The sequence below is a fragment of the Zosterops lateralis genome (assembly GCF_965231275.1).
Source record: "Zosterops lateralis genome assembly, chromosome: 10".
Lineage (NCBI taxonomy): Eukaryota > Metazoa > Chordata > Aves > Passeriformes > Zosteropidae > Zosterops > Zosterops lateralis.
In genome coordinates, this window is record NC_139770.1 from 19334170 (window position 1) to 19355964 (window position 21795).

At 43.5% G+C, this 21795-nt stretch overlaps 1 protein-coding gene across 1 annotated transcript in view; it reads right to left on the reverse strand.

The window, feature by feature from the left end:
* MYO7B (myosin VIIB) overlaps nucleotides 1–21795 on the reverse strand; it is a 50857-nt gene that overhangs the window by 11858 nt on the left and 17204 nt on the right. Inside the window, exons 18-40 of the mRNA XM_083868339.1 lie at nucleotides 21578–21676; nucleotides 20936–21030; nucleotides 19741–19825; nucleotides 18303–18521; nucleotides 17641–17712; nucleotides 16854–17030; nucleotides 15945–16154; nucleotides 14876–15043; nucleotides 14519–14599; nucleotides 13876–14003; nucleotides 12312–12438; nucleotides 10827–10946; nucleotides 9772–9945; nucleotides 9138–9365; nucleotides 8529–8696; nucleotides 7825–7942; nucleotides 7589–7715; nucleotides 6688–6857; nucleotides 5807–5988; nucleotides 4903–5030; nucleotides 4195–4352; nucleotides 3590–3743; nucleotides 1561–1716 (exon numbers count right to left, since the gene is read on the reverse strand). Coding sequence (XP_083724465.1) covers nucleotides 1561–1716; nucleotides 3590–3743; nucleotides 4195–4352; nucleotides 4903–5030; nucleotides 5807–5988; nucleotides 6688–6857; nucleotides 7589–7715; nucleotides 7825–7942; nucleotides 8529–8696; nucleotides 9138–9365; nucleotides 9772–9945; nucleotides 10827–10946; nucleotides 12312–12438; nucleotides 13876–14003; nucleotides 14519–14599; nucleotides 14876–15043; nucleotides 15945–16154; nucleotides 16854–17030; nucleotides 17641–17712; nucleotides 18303–18521; nucleotides 19741–19825; nucleotides 20936–21030; nucleotides 21578–21676 — 3344 coding nt within the window. The remainder of the gene's footprint in view (nucleotides 1–1560; nucleotides 1717–3589; nucleotides 3744–4194; nucleotides 4353–4902; nucleotides 5031–5806; nucleotides 5989–6687; nucleotides 6858–7588; nucleotides 7716–7824; nucleotides 7943–8528; nucleotides 8697–9137; nucleotides 9366–9771; nucleotides 9946–10826; nucleotides 10947–12311; nucleotides 12439–13875; nucleotides 14004–14518; nucleotides 14600–14875; nucleotides 15044–15944; nucleotides 16155–16853; nucleotides 17031–17640; nucleotides 17713–18302; nucleotides 18522–19740; nucleotides 19826–20935; nucleotides 21031–21577; nucleotides 21677–21795) is intronic.

A 21795-nucleotide genomic window follows, 5' to 3' on the forward strand; every position in this document is an offset into this window, starting at 1 on the left:
TCAAGGAATTGCAGCAGTTTGGCTGCAGAGGCATAGGTCTACCCACCTCTCCTTGCAGCCTGAGCTGGGAATTCATGCCAAGGTGAGATCTGCTTAACACCCATCAGGGTGGTTCCCTGGCCAGGATTCTGGGGATGAAACTGTAAAGTGATTTATGGAGGAAAAGGTGTATACCCAAGGGCTCAGTTGGCTTCCCCTGTATGTATTTAGGTCAGTCCTTTGAGCTGTTCTACCCTTTCCAAAGAGACCAGGTTACTTACAGGGACAAGTTGGACTAGATGATTGTTGAAGATCCCTTCCAACTGAAATAGTTTATTCTATTCTATTCTATGCAGATGCAAGTTTAATCTTAGGAAAGGAACTGTTCTTAGAATACAAGATTTGCCTTTGTTCAACTTCCCATCCCCCCAGGCTCCAGATCTGAGGCAGTTTAGCAGATAAAATTCTCCTTCCAAACAGCCCATTCTGCTTTCCCCTCCCTATTTGCACTCTAAAGAAGCTCTGTAAAGCTCAACAGGGCTTAAAGTATGAATAGCACATGATATAGTGAGGCAGGAATTTTTAAGTCTTCTCCATAGAAATAAACAATGAATAGCATTCCTTGCCATGCATTTTTCAGACACTTCAAAAGCGAGTTCAATGTGTGATGACATTTCCCCAGCAGTGCCAAACCCCATTCACTGCAAGGGGGATATCCACTGTGTTAGTGTTCCCCTAGAGCCTGAGGCTCACAGACCAAACATGTGGCCCAGCCTGAGAGAAAAAAAGAAGATGGAAGCTGGAAGGAGAAATCATTGGGCACATTCTTTACTGATGAGGGCTGTGGCAGACAAGTGGTAAATCACAGCACCATCAAAAGGGAGAAGGCTGGAGTCAACCTTGATGCCAAAGTTTTGTTCTCACCGGGGCAAGCTGGGTTATTCCAGTGCTTGGAGGAATCTAGGGAAACCTTTCCTCTACAGTTCAGTTGATCCTTCCTGAAATCCTCGTAGCCCTTCTCCTCTCTCTGGTTGTGTCATGTCCCTTAGAAGAACTCATTTGGAAGCTCAGGAAGCAGTGTGGTTTGGGGGTCTTGTTGCTTCAGCCTGGAGTAATGCCAAGTGGATGGAGAAGTGCCTTGCTGTGAGCAGCCAGGTAAGAGTCAGGGCTTTGTTCATTTGGGTTTTTTCAAAGAATAGGAATTGATTGTACTGATTCTTTCAACAAGGACATGCTGCCTCACCAAAGAAAAGTAAGGTGAGGATATCATCAGTGACATCATTCCAAGCTGCATTGCTTTTAGCATGCTTGAAATACCCAGCTCTGAGAGTCAGATGATTATGTGTGATGATGAACCTTTTAAAATGCTGCTAACTGTGAAAGAAAAAAGTGAAACTATGATATAGACCTCTCTTTAATGGTTCAAAGTCCGTAAAGAAAGTTAAAAATAATAATCACTTTAAAAAAAAGATGTAAAGAGGAAAAGGAAAGTGAGAGTCACACTATTTTAGCCCGTGCGTTTTTTGGACCTGGTAACTGATAATTGAACACTTTGAGCTGGTTGTATGCCAAATTATTTACCTCATTACTGTCTGAATCCTCCGACGGCACGCTGGGGCCAGTGTCTCTTTGTGACGTGTCTCTATGAACTTCTGGGCATGTTTGAGCAGTGACTTGCTGGGTGGGAAGAGGCCAGTGCAGAGCCAGAGGAGCTGCCAGCCCTTGGTCTCGCTGTACCTGTGGACACAAAGTCAACAGTTCTGCTACAGCCACATGTAATTCTCTATTTGACCACACACCAGCTACAGGGAAGAGAAATATACTCCTGTCATGGTCACATTCTGCAGAGAGCTGCAAATCAACAGAGCCTTTACCCAGGTTCTGGCATTCATTTGCTGTGCAACAACCACAGCCTGCATGTGAAGACAATGCCATGTCTTGCATGAGAAATACTCATGACAGATGCAAACCTAATGAATAAATATAAGTTCCAGTTTAGCAGATGTCTTAACATCAGTGACCCTGGTTCCATCTTCTTGGAAAGCCACTTTTGATGTTCAAGTTCACATGTACTCACCTGCCCTCTGCAGTGGCCAGCTTTGCTCAGGGCATGAGCACTTTGTGTGCACTGGCTTCCCCTTACATGTACTCCTGTTCCATTCTGAAAAATGAGCATGCTGAAAGCATTATGTAGTGAGGTAGATGCAGTTCTTAAATGCTCCAGATCAAGCTGGTACTATTTCTCAGGCAGAAATCCAGTTCTTCCCGCCTCTGCATCTGTGAAATCTGCCAGGTGAAGCTCTTCTGGCAGCTTGCCCTTGCCATTAAGGGCTCTGCAGCCTTGAGGTGGTCAGTCATTCTGCCTCAAAGCCAGGAGCAGAACACACTTCAGGGGTGTCCAAGGATTGCTCTGAAATGCTCACTGCTGTGAAGTGGTTTTGGTTGGGAAAGTCAGCATGTCTGTCTCTGAAAGGCCATCAGACTTCACTGAATAAAGAAGTTCTGGCTTCTTTATTCCCACTTACTGTTCTAATTTTGCAGATGAAGACAGACTATTTTAATCCCATTTATACTCAATCAGTGGTGTTTGTGTCTGTGTGAGAGCAGGACATGGTTCACAACACAGCAGCCTGGGAAGGATGAAAGATTTGTTGCTCTGGCTGTTCCACTGAAAGTATATGGAAATAGCCACCTTTCAAGCACTGTTTTCCACATCAGTGATCCTGCTCACAACAGCTACTACATTGGTGGAATACATCAGCCATGGCACTGGCACCATGGTTACAGACTATGCATGAAATAGCCTTAAGATTCACTGCTTGTAAGGGAATTTACCATTCAGCACTGGCACACATGATGAAAGTTCCACTACAAGTAATACTTATGGAACAGTATGACAGAAAATAATAAATAAACGAAATGCATCCAGAAACAGACAAACAATTTTGTTAATAATTAATATTATTTTAAGCTGCTTTTTTGCAATTCAGTTTCCCTGGAAGTAGATCAAATTATCATTTTGTGAGCGGGGATGAAATACCAGCCTGTTTCAGAGACTCTTGTGTGGGCAGGTGCCTCTGTAACCAATCTGTTCTGCAAGGCACATATGTAACCTAATTAATATAACTACTCAAAAGTATTTATTCTCTGGTGGTAAAAATCCAGTGTGAACTATGTTTTTGTGAGAAGGCAATGCTGCCATTGGGAAATTTAAATGGAGAGTTGTCAGGGCAGTCACTGAAGGGATGGAAGGACTATGCAGTACCATGTTTCCCCTATAGACTGCTTCGGGAGCAGGAGAGCCTCAGTGACACCTTGCCTGCCTCACACCAGAAGGAGATGAGCATGAAATGCTGATGGGAGCAAAGCAGCAGCTCAGGGGAGATGACTGATGGTGCTCTATGGCCTCTCCCTGGCAGGGAGTGGTCCTGAGTGCTCCATAAAGGTGAGCTCCACAGCACTGCCTGGCAAAAGGGGGAAGGGAAGCTCTTACTCCATTGGTTTATCCTTCCCCCACTGCATCACAAATGCAGCAGGGGTTCCTGATACCCCCTGCCCTTGAGGCCTGGGTCTGCAGGAGCAGGGTGTTTGCTCCCAGGTGAAGGAATACCTGTTTCTGTTGTCAGTCAGTTGCTTCATAATCTGACAGTAAATTTCATCTCTCAGGACCTCCTCCTGGATAGCTGGCACAAATATCTGGTCAGTGACTTCCACAGAGGAGTGTGTCTGTTTTGAGGGGTAGTCTCCCATGAATTTCATGATGGGTGAATGTGCTGTTAAGGAGAAAAGCAGGCCAATTTTGGAAGGCAAATGGGAAGTTTCATCTGGATTCTAATGGGTTAGTGACTTCATTGATATCTAAGTCGCAAATACTGGGAGGAAGGTCTGGAACATGTTCCATGTCTGCCCCTACCTCCTTTCTCTATGCAGCAGTTGCTGCTTGGCTGTGATTTGTACTGTGCTAGTAGCTGCTTTCTCTGGGCATATGCAATAAATCTCTCTCACTGCTAAAGCCACATTATTAGTTAAGTGAGCCATCAGTAGCTGTGTATTTCTGGGAGGAAATAGGAACATTTCCTCTGTAGACAAGGGAAACAAATTTGATCTGCCCCGTCTTCATGTGAATGTATCCCCTGTAAGGTGGCTGAGGTAGTTTAGCGGACCTAGCTAACTCTTCCTTCTCCTTAGTGTTCTCAGATCCCAAAGAAAGGATATCAATGAAGGCCTGACAGGCCAAATCCCGAAGATCGGGGTCTGTGCATGCTTTCTTCAGCAATGGCTGTTTCAGAGGCTCCTTAGAATGTGCCCACAGTTGACTCTGCCCACGGGATTTCTGGAGAACAGCTTTGCTGATGGATTCCTTCTCAGGAGTCCTGAATGAAGACAAGTGCAAGCAATACAAAATTACTGGATCAGTATTGCTGTGAACAAAGGAGTTAATTATCACAAAATCATATCTCTAGACCTATTCTTTCACAAGACAGTGATCTCAGATGTCCTTTGATTCTATAGGTCAACAAGAGCAGAGAAATGTCGTTTCCTGTGTATCCAGAAGGTAGGAGGCTTGCAAAAAGAAGAGAGGTTTTTAGAAAACTAATTTTCCCCTTACTTTCTGAAGCCTGAGATGTATATTCTCACTAGCTTGTAGTTGCTGGAGAGGGGGTGAGAAGTAAGAACTTCTGCTTTCAGAGCCTGCTGAAAGAAGTCAGTCCAGCTGGGGTTGTTCTATCCTCCTCTTTGCAATATGCAGACTTAAGATATAATAGGCCATGTGCCGGAATCTCTGCATATCCAAAGTTACAATTACAGGCAACAAAAAGAAGAAACCCAATCATAAGTGGGAGATGCCTTTACATAATAGGCTTTAAGGATTACTGATCAACAAGAACTTTTCTAGGGTGTACTCTACACAGAGAGCTTCACCTGAAGTGTTCGTAGGAGAACTCCTCCAGGGTGTAAGGCTTCACCTTGATAGCCTCTTCATCAGGTTCCTCCATGAAGGAGTTCTGTGAAGCTGTCCTCCTCTGGTCTGGAGACATCATCAGCAAACTCTGCAATAACACAGCAACATAGAGGTGTCACATGGAGACAGGTCTCTGCACTCACTGTCAGGTATTACTCAGCATGTATGTGCAGGTAGCCCTCTGTGCTGCCCAAGACCTTCTGTCTCAAAAGCAGCATCTCCAGAGACTCAAGAAAGACCTGGGAATAGTCGACTCAAAGGAGCAATTTACACAGATGTAGTGGGCATTAAAATGTATGTGATTATCCAAAGCACAACGCGTTTTACAATGCACCTGCTTCTCTATAGTGTGTTTTGCCACCAGTTTTTCTGCTTTTTACCTGTTAGCAGAGGATCCAATATACTGAATCCTCAAAATTGAAGACAAAATTATTAGCAGAGGCATTAATGAGAAACCTTGGCTCCCTCAAAGACCATATTCTCTTTAAGTAACCTGCTGCACTCAGAGGGTCTCTTGAGACATAATGTGATCACCACTCAAGCCCAGATTGAATCCAGTAAAATTCAACTGCACACCTGTTAATTGCTGTAAGTTCCAGGCACTGAAATCTCCCATGATAAATAGACTGGATTTGGGTTTTTTTTAAAAGTAATTGCTTTTGTGAAGCTCCAGTCTTCTCCTTAGAGTCTGAGCTAGGTTTAGTTCTGTTTTCAGACAGAACAGAATTAAATTATTTGTTTCAATGGGAGGTATAGAACTTGTCTGACCTTGGAGGGACAATTATCTTCCAGTTATAAATTCAACCATATTAACATTTTTATCTTCTTCCAGTCTTTTCACAGGGAATGCTTAGCTTTCCTTACCAGCACTTGACTAGAGGGTTTTGTGAGGGAAGGAATGATGTAGATGTCTTCTAAAAATACATTCCCTGTTTTGCCTGTCCTGTCATTCTGGGCACCAATCCAGCCAGAGTCTGCATCCAGCCTTTTGTCTTCGGTGAAGATTAGCAAGTCTCCCTTCTTGAAAGACAGGATGCTAGGATCTTCTGGAAAACAGAATAAGGGGGTACTGTTCAGGCTTGACAGTCTGAGAAAATGCAAAGGGATTGCAGTGTGAAAGACGAGGGAATTGTATTTTGAAGGGCTGAATTCAGTTAGCAGTTAGCAGAAAGTGGTTTGTGTAAATATGGCTAATTTTTCAGTAACACTTCAGAGAAATCACTTCTGTTTCCTCTGACACCCTGACTTTGATCCACTGAGGGCAATGGCAGAACTCAACTTCATTCATATGAATGCTGACTTTGTGTCTAGACTGGCAGCAAAGCATGGAAAGGAACTGAGCAGTTGTGAGTAGCTGAAGTCAATGTTTACATTTTAAATATGTATGTCTGTTTGAGCCACCTGTATTCCAGAGAAAATTCCAGTTTACTGCCTCTGTGAAATTCTTCGCAAAGTATTTCCAGAGAGCCCAGATCCAACTTCCTACTATAACCAAACTGAGTTCCTGGACACTATACTATCTAAATCACATAGATAAAGAAGGACAAGGAGGAAGGAAAGGTTATTTGTGAGCAAAGGTACTGAATCCCATTGCCTTATGCTCAGCATTGCTGTGCTGATGCATCCTCCCAGGAGCAAAGGGCCTCTTGATGAAGTTCTCCCTCTTCTCTTTGAGCACCTTCAAACAAGTCTGTGGATTCTCTAATGATTTCTTCCCCACCCTGTAGAAAAATGATGAGACTTACCCTGGGATTTTTTCTCATGCATTGCCACAGCAAATTGTGATCTTTTCTTCAGTTCTTCCAGGAACATCACCACCAGTTCAGCAATGACAACACTGTTTACAGATGTCAGAACAAACTCCTCGCCACGAAGCGTGATGAGAGTGCAACTCTGTCCAAATGACTTCACTGCCCTATGTATTATTGAACAATTTGTTACCAGAGCATCTGAAAAACTTACAGACCCATCTGTAAACACAGCCAAGGCACCCACACCTCCTTGCAGATAAATCCTTTACAGTGAATATTGCTAGTTCCTAATTTGCCTTCCCATGATCTGATAGGTGTGAACGACTGAAGTGGTTCAGCTTTACTCTGGACTGCACCATGTTTTGTATAAAAGTGCTTCCATATAGACAAAAGAACACCCTTCTTTTGGAGTAACTTGACAACTAATTATATCTCTGGAAGTCCTCACAGGGGGCTCTTTTGTGTATGTAAGACCCTTTTCTGTGAGTGACCTGATGCAAGGATGTATGCAATGAGCAAGCAGTGGTTAATGGCTTTTCTCAGTGATCTTGTTCTGGCCCATGACACCCGAGAAGTATGTGAACTCCCAGCATGCACAACAGACAGTGGCTCAGCTGTGTCAGTTATTTGGGCCATTCTTGTCTCAATGCTTGTCTGTGCTTCCTTACACCTTTCTGACTGAACAGGATCACTTTAAACTGGCTGGAAGGATACAGTCCTTTCAGTATTTCCTTTACAGGCTGCTCAGAAGTTTTCCCTTTCTATTTTCCAGACATAGCCTAAACCACCTTTCCAGGAACAGATCAAATCACCTAAGGAGGTGGCAGAGAAGGTACACCATTTCTGAGTATGGGAGAGATACTATCTTCAGATCTTGTCTTTCTGGGGCCCTCACCTGTTGGTGTGGATGCCAGTTATCTCTGGGAAGGTTAGCTCAAGGAGCCGCTTTTCTGACTCATCCAAGAAGCAGATGCCTTTCCAATTTATTGCAATGATGAAGTGGTTCTTAGGCAAGCTGGGTCCTGAAAACCCAAAAAAAAAAAAAAAAAAAAAAAAATCCTTATCAGTACTATAAAAGTCTTTTCCTATTGATCTTGTATCCTTCCTCTACCCCTAGGCTCCAGGTATTACCTGAAAACTTAGTGACTTCAAAGAATCTGGAAAAAAGCAAAGGCCACTGAAAGCGAGCAAAATCTACAAGTTGCTCCTTCACAGTCTGAGAGGAGAGATGGTCCTGTGTATATGGGGCCTGCAGGAAAAATACACACCCAAGGTTTTCTCAGTAAAATCTGGTTTGCGTGATCTGAGACAATAAAGAACAAGCTCATTCCCAGAGATCCCAACAATCCTCTGCTGTTACTGGTGTCAAGGGAACTTGGAGAAAGTAAGTCAGGAATGGTGTCCAGGAACCCACATGCAGCTAAGAGTGCCCACAGGCATCTGGATTCTAAATTTCCCTCAAATCCCCACCAAGCTGTTCAGGGTCTAACACACCTTGGATGCCATGGAAATAATTCAGGTAATCCATTTCCAGATCAAAACCAATATTCCATCCCATGCCTGTCCTGACTTGGTTGTCAGATGGAAAATAGAGCCTTAAAGGCTACTCTATTAAGAGATTTAAATGTACTTCTTCATTCTTCCCCCTGGCTCTTCATATGGAAGTGTGAGTGGAAAGGTTTTCTCCTCCCCCAGATCTAATGGGCTACTTGGTATCTACAAACTGAGCTGATTTTCCTTCTTCCCCTACAGACTATTCACAAATGAAACTGGTGAAAGAACCAGAAGCTGGTGCTCAAGAGCGGTTACCCAGCAGTGCCTGACAAATCTCTTACCTTAGCATGTGCATAGGTTATAAGGCTCACCCACTTTTCCAGGGGCTTGGACTTCAGCTGTTTTACTGGGATACAGTCATGGAGCACCTTCTGCACAAGTTCATTGTGGATGGTATCTCCAAATTGGATATAACAATATTTTGCACCTATCTCCACCAAATCTTCCTCCTGAAACAATCCATTAAAAGAGGCCTAGAAGGATCTCACAAAGGCTAGATAGCCTCTTTCAACCTTTGAACCATTTAGGAATGGGGTTTTCTCAATTTTTGTCTGGATAACTCTTAATAGTCACCTAGCATAAGGAGGGATGAACTTTACACAATCATAGCATCAGAGAGATTATTAGCAAAGATATTTTAAAGTATGACCCAATTTGCCCCTTTGGACATGCCTCCAAGCTCCCATGTGAACTGAAAGTTGCAGGGAAGAAAAAAGTATTAATTAGAACTGCCAGTGTGACACCTGGCACAATCACCTGGATAGGGACTGTTCATTAAGAAGGGAAGGGTTGATGACAACCACTACAAACTTAGTTCATATTCCTGCTTTTTAACGTAGGAAGCATTAATACAATTTTGTCTGGTAAGGAGGACGAATGAGGAGACCCACCTTCTCACAGCGGTACTCTCCAAATCGAACGCCACGGATGACTTGGTGGTAGATGAGGTCGGTGCTGACGGGATCCTCGCGGGAGCTGTGCCAGGGGGTGAAGATCTCCTTGCGGAAGTAGAGGCGCCAGGGCGCGTGGCGCTCGTGCGTGCCCCGCTCCTTCACCAGCTGCTCGCACTGAGAGATGGCATCCAGGACGTGGTCCCGGCCCCCGCCCAGCGACCACACCTGCCACAGAGGGACACCTCATCTACTGCCATGCCTGCTCTGGGGCTGCCTCAAGGACAACAAACACAATGCTCCCGGTCTCCCAACAGCAAGAAAAGCTCCAGAAAGGTGAGCAGAGGAATGCGTGAGTTGTATGTGGTGAGTGGATGTATTTTTACTAGTCAGCTATGTGGCAAAGGAAACCTTACAGGGCTGCAGCAATAATTGCTTGAGTGATAAGCCAACAGAAAGGCAGAATAGGATTATCAGGTCTTGAGATCCAGCTGGGATTCAGAACTGATTTGGTTTTAGTGCAGGACTGGGTTGAGGGTATTCCAGAATTCAAGAGTCCTCAGTGAGGCTGGATGGGCAGCAGCAAATCCACAGAAAGAGAAGGGAGCTTTCATTCTATTTTTCTACACTTTACCTTATCAAACACAGCAATGTAGAGTGAAAACCCAAAGATGTCCTTCAGTTTGATTTTATCTGCTATGAACTGACAGATCTCTTTGGCAGTGGAAGCAGAGTCTGCAGGGGTAGTGATGCTTTGGCCATTCATGAGGGTGACATTAAACATAATGGGTTTCTTCTGCTTTGTTGCCTGTAAGTCAGAGTTAAATGAGAGAAAAAAAAATTATGGGCAAACCTTACTTTCTTCTGAAGAATGAAGGAGGCATTTAGATTTATAAGCTCCACACCCTGTACAACCTGGTCAATAATCTTTAAGTGAATCTACAACACCCACACAGTTTCTTCAAAGCATGGTGAGTCAGAAATATAAATTACATCCCTGGAGCAGTACTGGACTCAAGTTTTCCCCTCCTCACAGCTCAGGAGAGCTGATAATCATATAACAGTGCCAACTGGTAGACTTTTCATGAGCCACATTTGTCCTGATGACTTTCAGGAACAGCCTTACGTGCATCAGTGAAGAGATGGCCTGCAGCAAGTACACTGCCCAGGAGGATGTATGTTAAGCAATAGCATTCCTGAGATTTAGGGAGGAATTGAACTGAGGTCTTTACTTGAAAGGGGGGAATATGATTTTTAATTACTAGGGTGACAGTTAATTACTAGCGTGACATTTAAAGGACGTGGAGGACAATATGGCACCATAATACTCCCTTCTTCTTTCATTTTAAAAGCATAAGCTCTTCTCAGTTCTTTCCAAAAGTGATAGTAAGAACTTTCCTCAGGAGGTTGTTTCTGGCCAGTGGTTCCTGAGTGGATGGAGGTATCTCCCTGCAGATCATCTGCTGCTGCTTACATACTTTTCTGCATTTAGGGTAACTGAATAGCCAGAAGTGTATCCAAGAAACATCCCACACCGAGGTGGCTGGTCTTCAGTCCCCTTGAGCAACTGATTTCCATGACTGGATTTAGGAACGTCTGCTATTACAGGTTAGTGAACATAGTATAACTTACAAAAACCAGTATAAAATGTCCCAGATCAATATAATTAAGCCAAAAGGGAGTTGCTACCTGAAGTTCCAGCCAGCTGGGAGGTTCAGTCCGGGCCCCATTGCTGTAGGTGCGTCTCAGGCGCTCGGCACAGTATGGAGCGTAGCCCGTGGGCCCATGGTGGATGAAATTCAACAGGTACTGCATGCACAGAGCAGGAGAAGGAGTTAGGAAACATTAATCCACAGAAAACATTAAAAACCTTCTGCAGCTGATACACTAGATTAAAGTGATCCATTAGCTTTCAGTTCACCAGAAAATATTAAAGATTAGGACTGGAATTAATATCTTCAAAAGGAGGCTTGAGACATTTAGTTTTCACTCATTCTTCAGAACTTTCAGTCCAAAGGGAGAGAAGACTTGTGTCAGTCTATTCACCATGTTTAACTACATGAGTAGTGGAGACTTTATTCTTACAGTTATTTTAGAGCAAGAGTTAGTGTTTTCAACCCAAGAGCCTGAAATCTTATGACATGCTGTACGAATGGAAGAGCTGGGAAGAGGGCTTATGGCAGATTAGGTCTAATGATAATCAGTACTTTTAGTTTTACCAAGTTCTCTGGCAGTATCAGCTGAAGTCCATGATTAAGACTGGACATTTGAAGACATTTGAATGGGATAAACTTTTGGAGTCTGTATGGCTCTTTGATGACACAGACTTGTATTTGCGTGTCTGTATTTAGTGCAAGCATGGGTCATTCACTTGGTTATTTTAATGATTAAGAATATTCCTAGAGGTATGGTCATGTCTTTTATTAATTCTGCATGGTTCCATGTTTTTGGATGAAGACAAAGTGTCAAAATATGCCTATAGCTTGTGAATGGTTTGCTCCAAGTAGTGTCCATTTAGCAGCATTTATTATTATTATATTTATTATTGATCATTTGGACTGGGGTCTTAGTAAAGCAAGGCTGAAGTTTCATGCACATCCGTGGATCCTGTTTGCTTCTCAGATCTAGGGGGAAGCCTGATGTCAAGTTGGAGCCACAGGCTAAGTTTTTATCCTGTGGTGAAGTGGATTTATCATCCATTTAAACTTGGAAATTAATAAATAATTTAAAAGTCCAGATATCTATTGGACTTTTAGGGTTTAGAGATACAGGGTAAGGACTGATAAAACTTGGGGGTGTGATTTCTTTCTGGCCTCCTGGATATATTTAATCACTAGGGTTGTAACTGGAGACACCTTTTGTGTCTTTGGCTAGAGAGGTTAAAATTTGCCAGATCCGTTGCAGATTATAGATCTAAAATGAGAGCTATGATGAACAACAGAATCCAGAATGTATGATATATAATGAAAAAAATTAAATGTGAATACAGCAGTAATTTCTTTAAATTCCCAGATAAACATATGAGATGAGAAATTTCTTCTGAAACCACAGCACCAGCTGCTCTGGAAGCCAAACATTTTTTGTGGCTGTCAGAATCAAAACATCAAAATACACAAGGCACCAGCTCAGCTGAGGCGTGTGAGCTGCTGTAGGAAAGGATAGCAGTGAGTGTACCTTCACAAACGTGTCTGAAGGAGGAAAGCAGCCAAGGCAAAGTGACAGAAGGATCCAGCCACGAGCATAGCTGCTCCTGTTGCTGTTTTCAGTGAGTTGTTTGCAAATCTGGCAATAAATCTCATCTCTGTAAGGAAACATGTGAGAGCAACAGATAATTCACTGTCTGAACTGCCTTTGGCTACATTTCAACTGCAAGCTTGGCAGGATTGCAGCGTGATGAAGTAGATCTGAGCTAGGTTCAACCACATTAGCTAGAATAGCACCTGTAATAGCACCACAGGAAGTAGCTTTGTTGTGGAAAAGGCTCCAGGCATACTTAGGGCCTTTTGCCACCCCTTCTTACTCAGCAGCTCAAGTGCAATTCCCATGCTGAATTAACTTCTGTGAGAAGCAAGGGGCTGTGCAGGAAAAACAACTGCTGAGACATCCAGCTGTGAAATGGCATTGCTGTCCAAGAGTCTAGGTGTGTAACTTGCTCTGAGCTCTCTACAGCATGTGGGTTGTAGCTAATGGCTCTTGTCTGCTTGTAGGTGGATTTGGGGATAAGGATGGGGGACACCCTGCTTAATTTTATATCTATATATTTACATATTTATATATTTATATTTATATACAAACTTGGAGTTAATTTTGTACAGAAATGAAGAAAGGAATGCTTCAGAGTAAACTTCTGAAACTGCAAGTTACCTGCAGCAAGGACCTAAGGGAAACAGATGCAAAAATCTGCATACAAATAAAACTGTTATTAAAAATCATCTTAATTTTTTTCTAGATTCTTGGGACACATATTTGTCAAATCTGATGTGAGAGGACCTAAGCTGGAGTCTTTTGTTCCCTGATTAGAGATTTGATGAAACACAAACTGAAGATATGGGTACTTAGCCTGTGGCTGTTATGATATATGGATTGAATACAATTTTTGCCTTCTGAGAATCTGTTTTAAGGTGTGTCTTGACTGAAACAAAGTGATTGTGGAGAGAGGAATGCAGCCCATGACTGAGGTCAAGGCACAGCCTGTGTCTATGGGCTTTGTTACAGAAAAGCACTTATGATAAAACAGAGGAGAATATTCATGGGGTCAGGTCAGAATCAACAAGCTTCTGCCATCCTCACACCATGCTTGGCCTGAGGTCCAGCCTCACACTGCTTGTAGTCAGGATTTCTCTTTAGTGTCTGATATACTACTCAGCAATCCAGAGCTTTGACCATCTCCAATGTGGGGACATTGCTTGAGTGCTCAAGAAGAGGCTATTGGGAAATCTTTCATCTACCTAGTATACATTAATTCCATATTTTTTACTCCTCTGAGTGACTCTTCTCACTCATTCTAGGGCAGTGCTCTGCCTTCAAGTGTTACTGAGTCACAGGTCTGAGCTCTGCCCCTTGCCATACCTGTGGGGTATTCAGAAAGCCATACATGGAGGCGGCTGGCCTAAACTGCAACATGAAAATACCAGAAAAGGCAGTAAGGGAGTAATTTTCCAGGACTGTGGAGAAAGGATGCTGGATTTCCTTGGTGTAATGGGCATCTGACCCTAGGAAGGAGGTACAAATTTCCTACCTGATGGCAGGACGCAGAATTGCATTGCCAATAATGAAGTGTACTTTTTCTAGGTTGGACATAGGTCTCTGAGAGATCGAGACGTCCTCTTGGAAAGCCTCTTCTCCACTTCGTAGCTGATCTGTCACCTGAAAGAAACAGTAGAACCCCAGAGTGCTCTAGAAATCTCTCCTCTTAGCAGGCACCTCTCCCACAAATGAGAGACATTCCTTGTCTATCTTTCTGGCTAAAATTCTCCCTGCTCAGTACAGGAGAACCAGGCCATATTGCCCCCTTCCCTCTCAAAATAACTCATTAAATGTGCTGTTACAGCACTATCTCTGGCTAGGAGAACTTTCTTGTACTGTTCTGTACAGCCCTAAGCACATGGTTCTCAGTCTGCTCAGGCCTCTGGGTGAGCTGTTCCATAATGCCAGCAATTCTCAGTAATAAATCTCTCCCCGTGTTCTCTGCCAGAGAACAGATGACATCAGTGCACACGGGGATCGTTTCCAAAGAATACTGCACCAGGTATCCCACAAAGGGCTGCTCTGGCTTGGCAGGGAATAAGTTCTCAGGGAGGTTGCTCACATAACATCTGTCAGAAGGTGAAGACAGGGTTTCAGGCAAGAAGAAAGGGAAGCAATTTATTTCCACCTCTTACCTTCCCTGTCAGTTTGGATGACCGTTTCAGTTTCAGGGATGAAATCCCCTTGGAAATCTTGTTATCCCTTCTGCCTTCTCTCTGCAATACACATTACCATTATAGGAAATCAGTTTAATGCACAGCAAGAATGATCCATTAAGGACAGAATGATGCTCAAGTGAAGATGTTTTTGTTTTTTCCTCTCCTGCTAGAAGGAGCTGAGTGTCCTGCCAGGACTGACTGGTGCCCTTTTGCACTTCCAGCATTTCAAGTATCGTAGCATGAAAGAGTTCCTTTGCTTTTCTCCCTCTTGGTAGAACAGCAGAGAAACCAAGGAAAGCAAATGAAAACACAAACATAGCCTGCTTGTCTCACCATATTTGGGCTGTCATTCCTCATCTGGACCTGGTTTTTCCTGCCAAGTGTGTCATATATCTGTGTCATCACAGAGCTGCTCTTGGTGGTGGAACTCTTGGCAAACATTTGTGGCTCTGGCAGGTCCCCCATGAACCTCAGGATGATCACCCACACAGCTAGAGAAGCCTATAGTAGCAGAAAGCACAGTCAGTGCCAACAGGACCAATGGCTCCATGCCATTTCTGCCTGTTTAGATTAAAAGCATTTTCTTCCTTTACCCAGTCCAAATTGTTAAAATTCCCATTTCCTCTGGCTACCTACACAAAGAGTTTAGTTTCATTCCAAACAAGACAGCAACACACAACACTTTCCTGCTAAAGGAAGAGGGTACAGCTCTGGTGGGAAGGTCAAATTTCCTCTTTGATTGCTAAGGCCTCACCATTCCCTTTACTGGCACCTTGGCAGTGTGCTGTGGCTGGAGGGAGGTGGAGAGGCCTTGGCTGAACTGCACTCTACATTTGCTGATCTGGAAAGGTAGGCAGTGGAGTGGAGCCTGCCAGGACACTTCATGCCCAGAACTAGAAAGCCAAGTAATAGCAAAGTTCTTGATAGGGTCCTCCATTCTGTCAGGCTGCCTAGAATCAAGGAAAACACCCTCCTCAATCCCCCTCTGGTTCAACGGGATATTGGAGGCCTGGCGCTCCCCCTTCTGTCCTGTCTCATAGACCAGGAACCCTAACAAGAGCAGAGATATGGATAAGCTTTCATGCTGCTTCTCTCCATTTTTGTCCCCAAAGGGTGTCTGGAGAAGTCAAAACACACCTCTGAGTTCCCTCTTTGGGTAAGAGCAAAGGTGACCAGAGATCCTGCATTGGGCAGGTGTTTGTGTGAAGTGCCTGCCAGCAAAATGCCAAAAAATGCTGATGGGAACTGCTGCTTTCAATACAAGGACTCAAGATTATCTCCTGGGCTCTGGAGTCTCTGGTTCCCAGGGCTGTGCCAGAACCAGGACCCGGGCATGAGGGAACCCATAAAGCCAGGGCTGGGGAGAGAGCAGGTTCAGCATGAACAACAAGGAGCAAGATACCAGGACATTGTCCTTGTCTTCATGGTAGAGCAGTGGGTGCCGCAGCTGCCTCCGGATATGTGTGTGTGTAGACGACCCCTGGAAGTAAGTAGCTGCAAACTTGGGGAAGGTGTACTCTTCCAAACCATGTGCTTCCTCTTCTAGCTCCAAACTCATGGGAACCATGTCCAGGTCCACTTCCTCCAGCTTGCTAGGCTTTGTTTCCAAGTCCTGTGCAGAACATGAGGAAGAAGCATATTTTCTTTTGCTGAACTCTGATATTCTTATGTTAGTTTTGCGATTTCTTTTCCTTTGGCCATAGGTCTTCCAGAATTTGCCTTTCCAACTAACCCTAAAGCCATTTACCAACAGATAATTTGAACTCAGAGCTTGTCCTTCTGAGATGCATCTATTCCATATGGTCTTCCTGTCTTGGTCCTCAGCAAGAATATTGCTGATGGAAAATCCAGGTGTTACTGTTCACATCCTGTACTTATCCATACCATTCTATTCTGCCCACCTCTTCCTACAAAATTCCAACCTCCACAGCTATCAGGACAAGTATATCCCAAATTTTGGGTTCAAGAATATGGTATAACTTGGGTCATTAATTTTCAGCTTTGTTTCAGGCAGAAAATCACTGAGTGCAGTGTCAGCAGAGGATGAGGTTGCTGCCAAAATGCAGAAGGTGGCACTGTTTGGCTGGATTAAAGAAATAAATCTGTACTTTGAAGCTGTATAGTCCCTAAACTTCGTGTGACCAAAAACTCACCTCTGCAAGAGATGCCTTAGTGACTGCATGACTAATTTGGGAGATTTTTTCACTGTACAGAAGTTCATTAAACAGACCTGACCACTGATGGAATTCCAGCAGTCACTGTGCTTACACAAGGGATAAGTGTGACCCATTACCACTCTGCAGCTCCATACCTCAAAACCCAGAGGAGCCTGTCCTTCTTGGCCTCCAATCATAGAGGGTAAAAACCCAAAAATTTTGTCCACCATTTCTTGGTCGCTGATAACATCATGATTAGTTGGTTTATTGGCAGGCACATTCCTGCTTTGTCGTGCTTCTGCCTCCTCTCTCTCCTGAGTTGGCAGGTGTTCCTTTAAACATAAAAATAGGCATGACTTGAACATGAACATCATGAACAAATCATTCTGCTAGAGTGAAGGGGTACGAAGACTAAAGACTTTTACAAAGATGTGTGACTGTGAGGTCCAGCCCTGCCAGTTCAGTGTTGAAACAGGAAGTCAAATATTGCTTGTGTCAAACAGTGACAAAGACCTGGCACATCAGCAGCAGCAGGGCCCTGCCTCTTACAGCTGTCTTTAAGGACTGTTGGCCTATTGATAATGATGTGCAATTATTCAATAATTTAATCAACAAGAGATAATACAGGAAAAGCACAGAATTTCTAACAGCAGAAAACCCCACAATATTTAAAATTTTAAAATGTTTTGTGTCAGGAGACTTGTAATAGCATTAGGCACATTTGGCTAAAGTGCCAGCTTACGCTGCAGTCAGAAATGTGTATGTGTTTGCCTTGTTATTATTTTCAAAGCATCATTACAAATACAACTATGTCTTCTCTTTCTTTAAATATAGCAGTGCTCAGAGATTTGAGCAAGTCCACAGGTGTGAGCTGGGTAACACTGGCCAGGGTTCCTCCACCAGCAGACCTACCTTTTGTAATCTCACAGCTACATCCCTTACCTTCCGTGGTCCCAAGGCTTGGATGAGATATTTTTCTTCTTTCAAGTGGATATTCCTGGCGTCCAGCTTATTCTGTGGACAACAGGACTATTCTGTGACTGGTTGTTCAACTGCTGAGCCATCTCCCTTCTGCTTTTAACAAACTGTCGATATCAGGACTTTATCCCACCACAGGCTTAGTTCAAGATTTGGAATTTTAGGGAACAGGCCACAGGCAGAAATCTGCAAACTGGCTTTGTCCTGTTTGTACAGCATTAGTAGAAAGGAAGTCAGGGAGAGAGTTCTCGTGTGCTATGGACTGCCAAGGGCTGGTAGCACCTACCAAGACACACTTGGGATTGGGATTCCCTTCTGAAAGGATCCCTGAGTGCCATTATCAGACCCTGCTGTAGAAATTGATCTCCCCTTGCAGGACTGGCTGATGCACACGGATCTTTCCTCCCTTCTGTCAAAGCCACTGCAGCTGTGTCAGGGAAGTTTTGATCCATGATAACAACCACATAAATCAACTAGATCAGTCTGCTTTTGGCAAGAGTTCAAAATAAAATACCCCAAGATTAATATCCACACCCAAAGCTATGTTAAGGAACACTTGCTGGTGATAAAATCCCTACAGGAATTTCATAGAAACAATGTGTTCACAAGGTGTCTGTCAGCATTACCTCCGCCTTTATCCTCTGGTAGGTTTGGCGAGCCAGCATGCCCCTTGCATACGCCTGTATGACACGCACGGCTTTCTTCTGCTCTGCCACCTTCTGGCGCACCAGATAACCGCGGCACACGGCCTGGAACCTGATGATGCCCGCCCGGGTGGCCTCGTACTGCTGGGCCAGCTGCCGGCTGCGGTACAGCGCCTGCAGGCGCCCAAAGCCCAGCAGCACCTGCGGGGGGTGCACAGAGGAGAAGGCATTATGGTTCCAAACCATAGACACGGCTTGGAGTGTAAGCTGGGATGAGTAGAAGACAACAAGGATAAAGATACTAGAAGTGGCTAATGTAATGTTACCCTTTATGCTTTGTTTTCTACCAGTAATAGGCCTTTAAAACTATAGAGTATATATATAGAGAGTATATAGAGTTATTGGGGGGATCTGTTCTAGGGAGTAGCTCCAGAAAGTGACAATGGTAGCCTGGGATTACTACAAGAGAAGGAACAGAGCAGAAATGAAGCCAATGGAAACAAATGGAAACAAATGAACAAACAATCAGACAGGAATTGCATCACTGATGCAGAATAAAGAATGTTTCTGACTGAAACTAGCAGTTTCTCCTCCTGCCCATCTCAAATGGGTTGTATGGGATATAATAATAATAATAATAATAATAATAATAATAATAATAATAATAATAATCCCTGCCACACAATCTCTGAGTGCCCTCAGTTTTCTGCACCCAGAAAATGTGCCATCTATAGAAGATCAGCCAATATTTTTCACACAGAATCACACAGAATCATCAAGGTTGAAAGAGACCTTCAGAATTATCCAGTCCACTTGTAAACCCACCACCACCATAACTACCCCTAAACCATGGCCACAGGTGCCACATTCAGATGCCTCTTCAAAATGTCCCAAGAAGGTGACTCCACCACCACCCTGGGGCAACTTATTCCAGTGCCTGGCCACTCTTTCAGTGAAAATTTTTTCCTAATATCTAATCTGAATCTGAACTTCCAGGCAAATTTTTTTATAATGTGAGATTGATTAATGACTTTTCTGGTAATTTTTTACAAATTCTCAGTTTTCCTGCAGTGGTTGCAGAAGACACTTTGCTCATAGCATGGTGATAATGCACAAAGGGTGGGCTTGAGTTTTTGACTATAAGTGTGGTACCACTTATATGTCAGGTCTCTGGAGCCAGGCCTGCTGAAGGTGAGTTGGGTTCCTATTTCACCAAAAAGCAGAAATGTCACAGGTTCAGCAAGCCCTGAGAGCTCCCAGAGCCCTCCTTGGACTTTACACCCTCCTTTACACCCTGTCATCTTGTCTATTCTCCCTTCAGTTGAGAATATCTTAATTCCTAATACTCCACTCAGTCTGGCAGGGCACAACATATAAACACACACACAAATATATATTCATTGATACACCTTCATCTTACCGTTCTGAATTCCTTCCGGCAGCAGTACCCTCTCCAGGCTGACTGAATGGCTACAGCAGATTTCCTCTGTTTCAGGAACTGCTTCCTAAGCAGACAGACATGTGAGGTGACAAACAATAGGTTATCTCTTTTGCTTCTCATGATAGTAGTAAAGAATAAGGTGGTGCTTTTTTTTCCCTTTTATGGGATGTCCACAGTCTGATGTCAGCCTTGTTTGCTGCAAAAATACTCATAGCAACTACAGACCAAATTAATTGCTGTGGTCAGAGTGCTCTGTAAGAGCTGAAAACCCCTCACATCGAGGCTGAACAAGTTAACTTCCCCATCTAGTAACCTCTTTCTCCCCAGTGTTTTGCTGCCAGGACAGAGTCCATCTGAGCAAGATGAACCTCCCATGGTACAAACTGTCACACTGCAGCTGGAAAAGCAGCACAGAGCTCTGATAGTTTAAAAACAAGGTGAGGCTTTTAGTTTGGATGCTCTGTTGGATAGCAGGCAGAGTTTGAAGTAAAAGAGGGAAGTTTTCAGCATTTTTGTAATATTTTTTAGTTCTTCCTTCACTATGGTCAAGAGTATTTCTAAACCAAACCAAGACTGTCCTATATCATGGTTCTGATTGAGGTGATACAAGATCCATGAGTACAAATGATGATTTTAAGCATTTAATGAGGACAAACATTTATTTGACAGTGGCTAAATTTCACTTCTGAAGAGATTTTAAACTAAACCAGACACAATGCAAGAATTAGGCATCTTTGGCAAAGGGAAGGACTAGTTAGTTTCTGTCAGATTCTTATCAATGTCTTGTATCAAAGAAGCATCCTAAATAAGGGAATTCTTGTAGCTCTGAGAAAGACACAAGTTCCATGGGAATTCCCTGCTTTCCAGATGTCTACTGTGTACTAAAAATATTAAGAGCAAGTCCTCCTTTCAAACCTTCCTTTTCATACACGCTACAGCCCTGCATTTTGAAAAACATCACGAAAATAACAAAACTGAGCCAAAACAAATCTTTGTCCAACATCTGCATAGATACACTGTGCATTGTTACATGATGAGCATGAAATTTTGGGCTGGTGGAATGCATAGACTGATACATTTCATACTTGGAAATGCTGCACAGAGTGTGTTAAGCTGCACCACAAGTATTAACTACTTCGAAATAAAGCAAGTTCCCTTCTGTAAGATCACTGACCTGTCCTTCAATCCTCTCATCACCTTCTGGATAAGAAGAACCTTATCTGTGAGTATATTTTGGCGTTGCAGCTCCAGTACAGTATCATGATGATCCTGTTAAAAGAAAGTGTGGATGTACCAGCTTAGCAGACACACCTACAACCTCTGGAAATGGGACACATGATCTGAAAGAGACCCCAAATCAGCATGATGTTGCATAATGTGTCTGAAATGCATTTATAGGACTGCAGTAGGAAGAGTGCACACCACCTAAGCAGACTTGGTCTAGCTATAGCCATAAACAAGCAAGAATCTGCCTGCAGCAAGGCTGTTTTCAGCTGGGGATATGCTACAGGCAAGGTGGTCCTCTGCAACAGTGCACTGGTATCCTGTTCCTTTTTATGCTCCAATACATTGCACACACTACAGTGTTTCAGCTGCAACACTGTAGCACAGAAACAGGATCATCCTATCCTACACCAAACCCTCTCCACTGAATTATTTGGCTTTCAAGAACAAAGATCCACCCTCAGATTCAAGAGAGAGTTAGTAAGACAACCCAGTCCTCCTTGGTTGCCACTCTTGTACAAGCAGGCCAATCTGTACTGTGAAACATCCCGTTTTTCAAGAGAAAAGACAATAAACTGTCCTTTTTACTTACTTTAAGGAAAATCTTGGTCCTTCCAACTTGCCAGCCTTCACCCTTGCCCAGCACTGCTTCGGAGATGCTGATGCAGCTCTGTCGAGTATCGTTCTTCAGCTGATGTGCAAAAGCATCATGATGTTAGGGCTTGGCTGTGAAACACAGCAGCTGTACTATGCAAAGATCTACTACATTCCAAAGGGTGAAGAACAGAAACAGATGAGGTCTTGTAGACC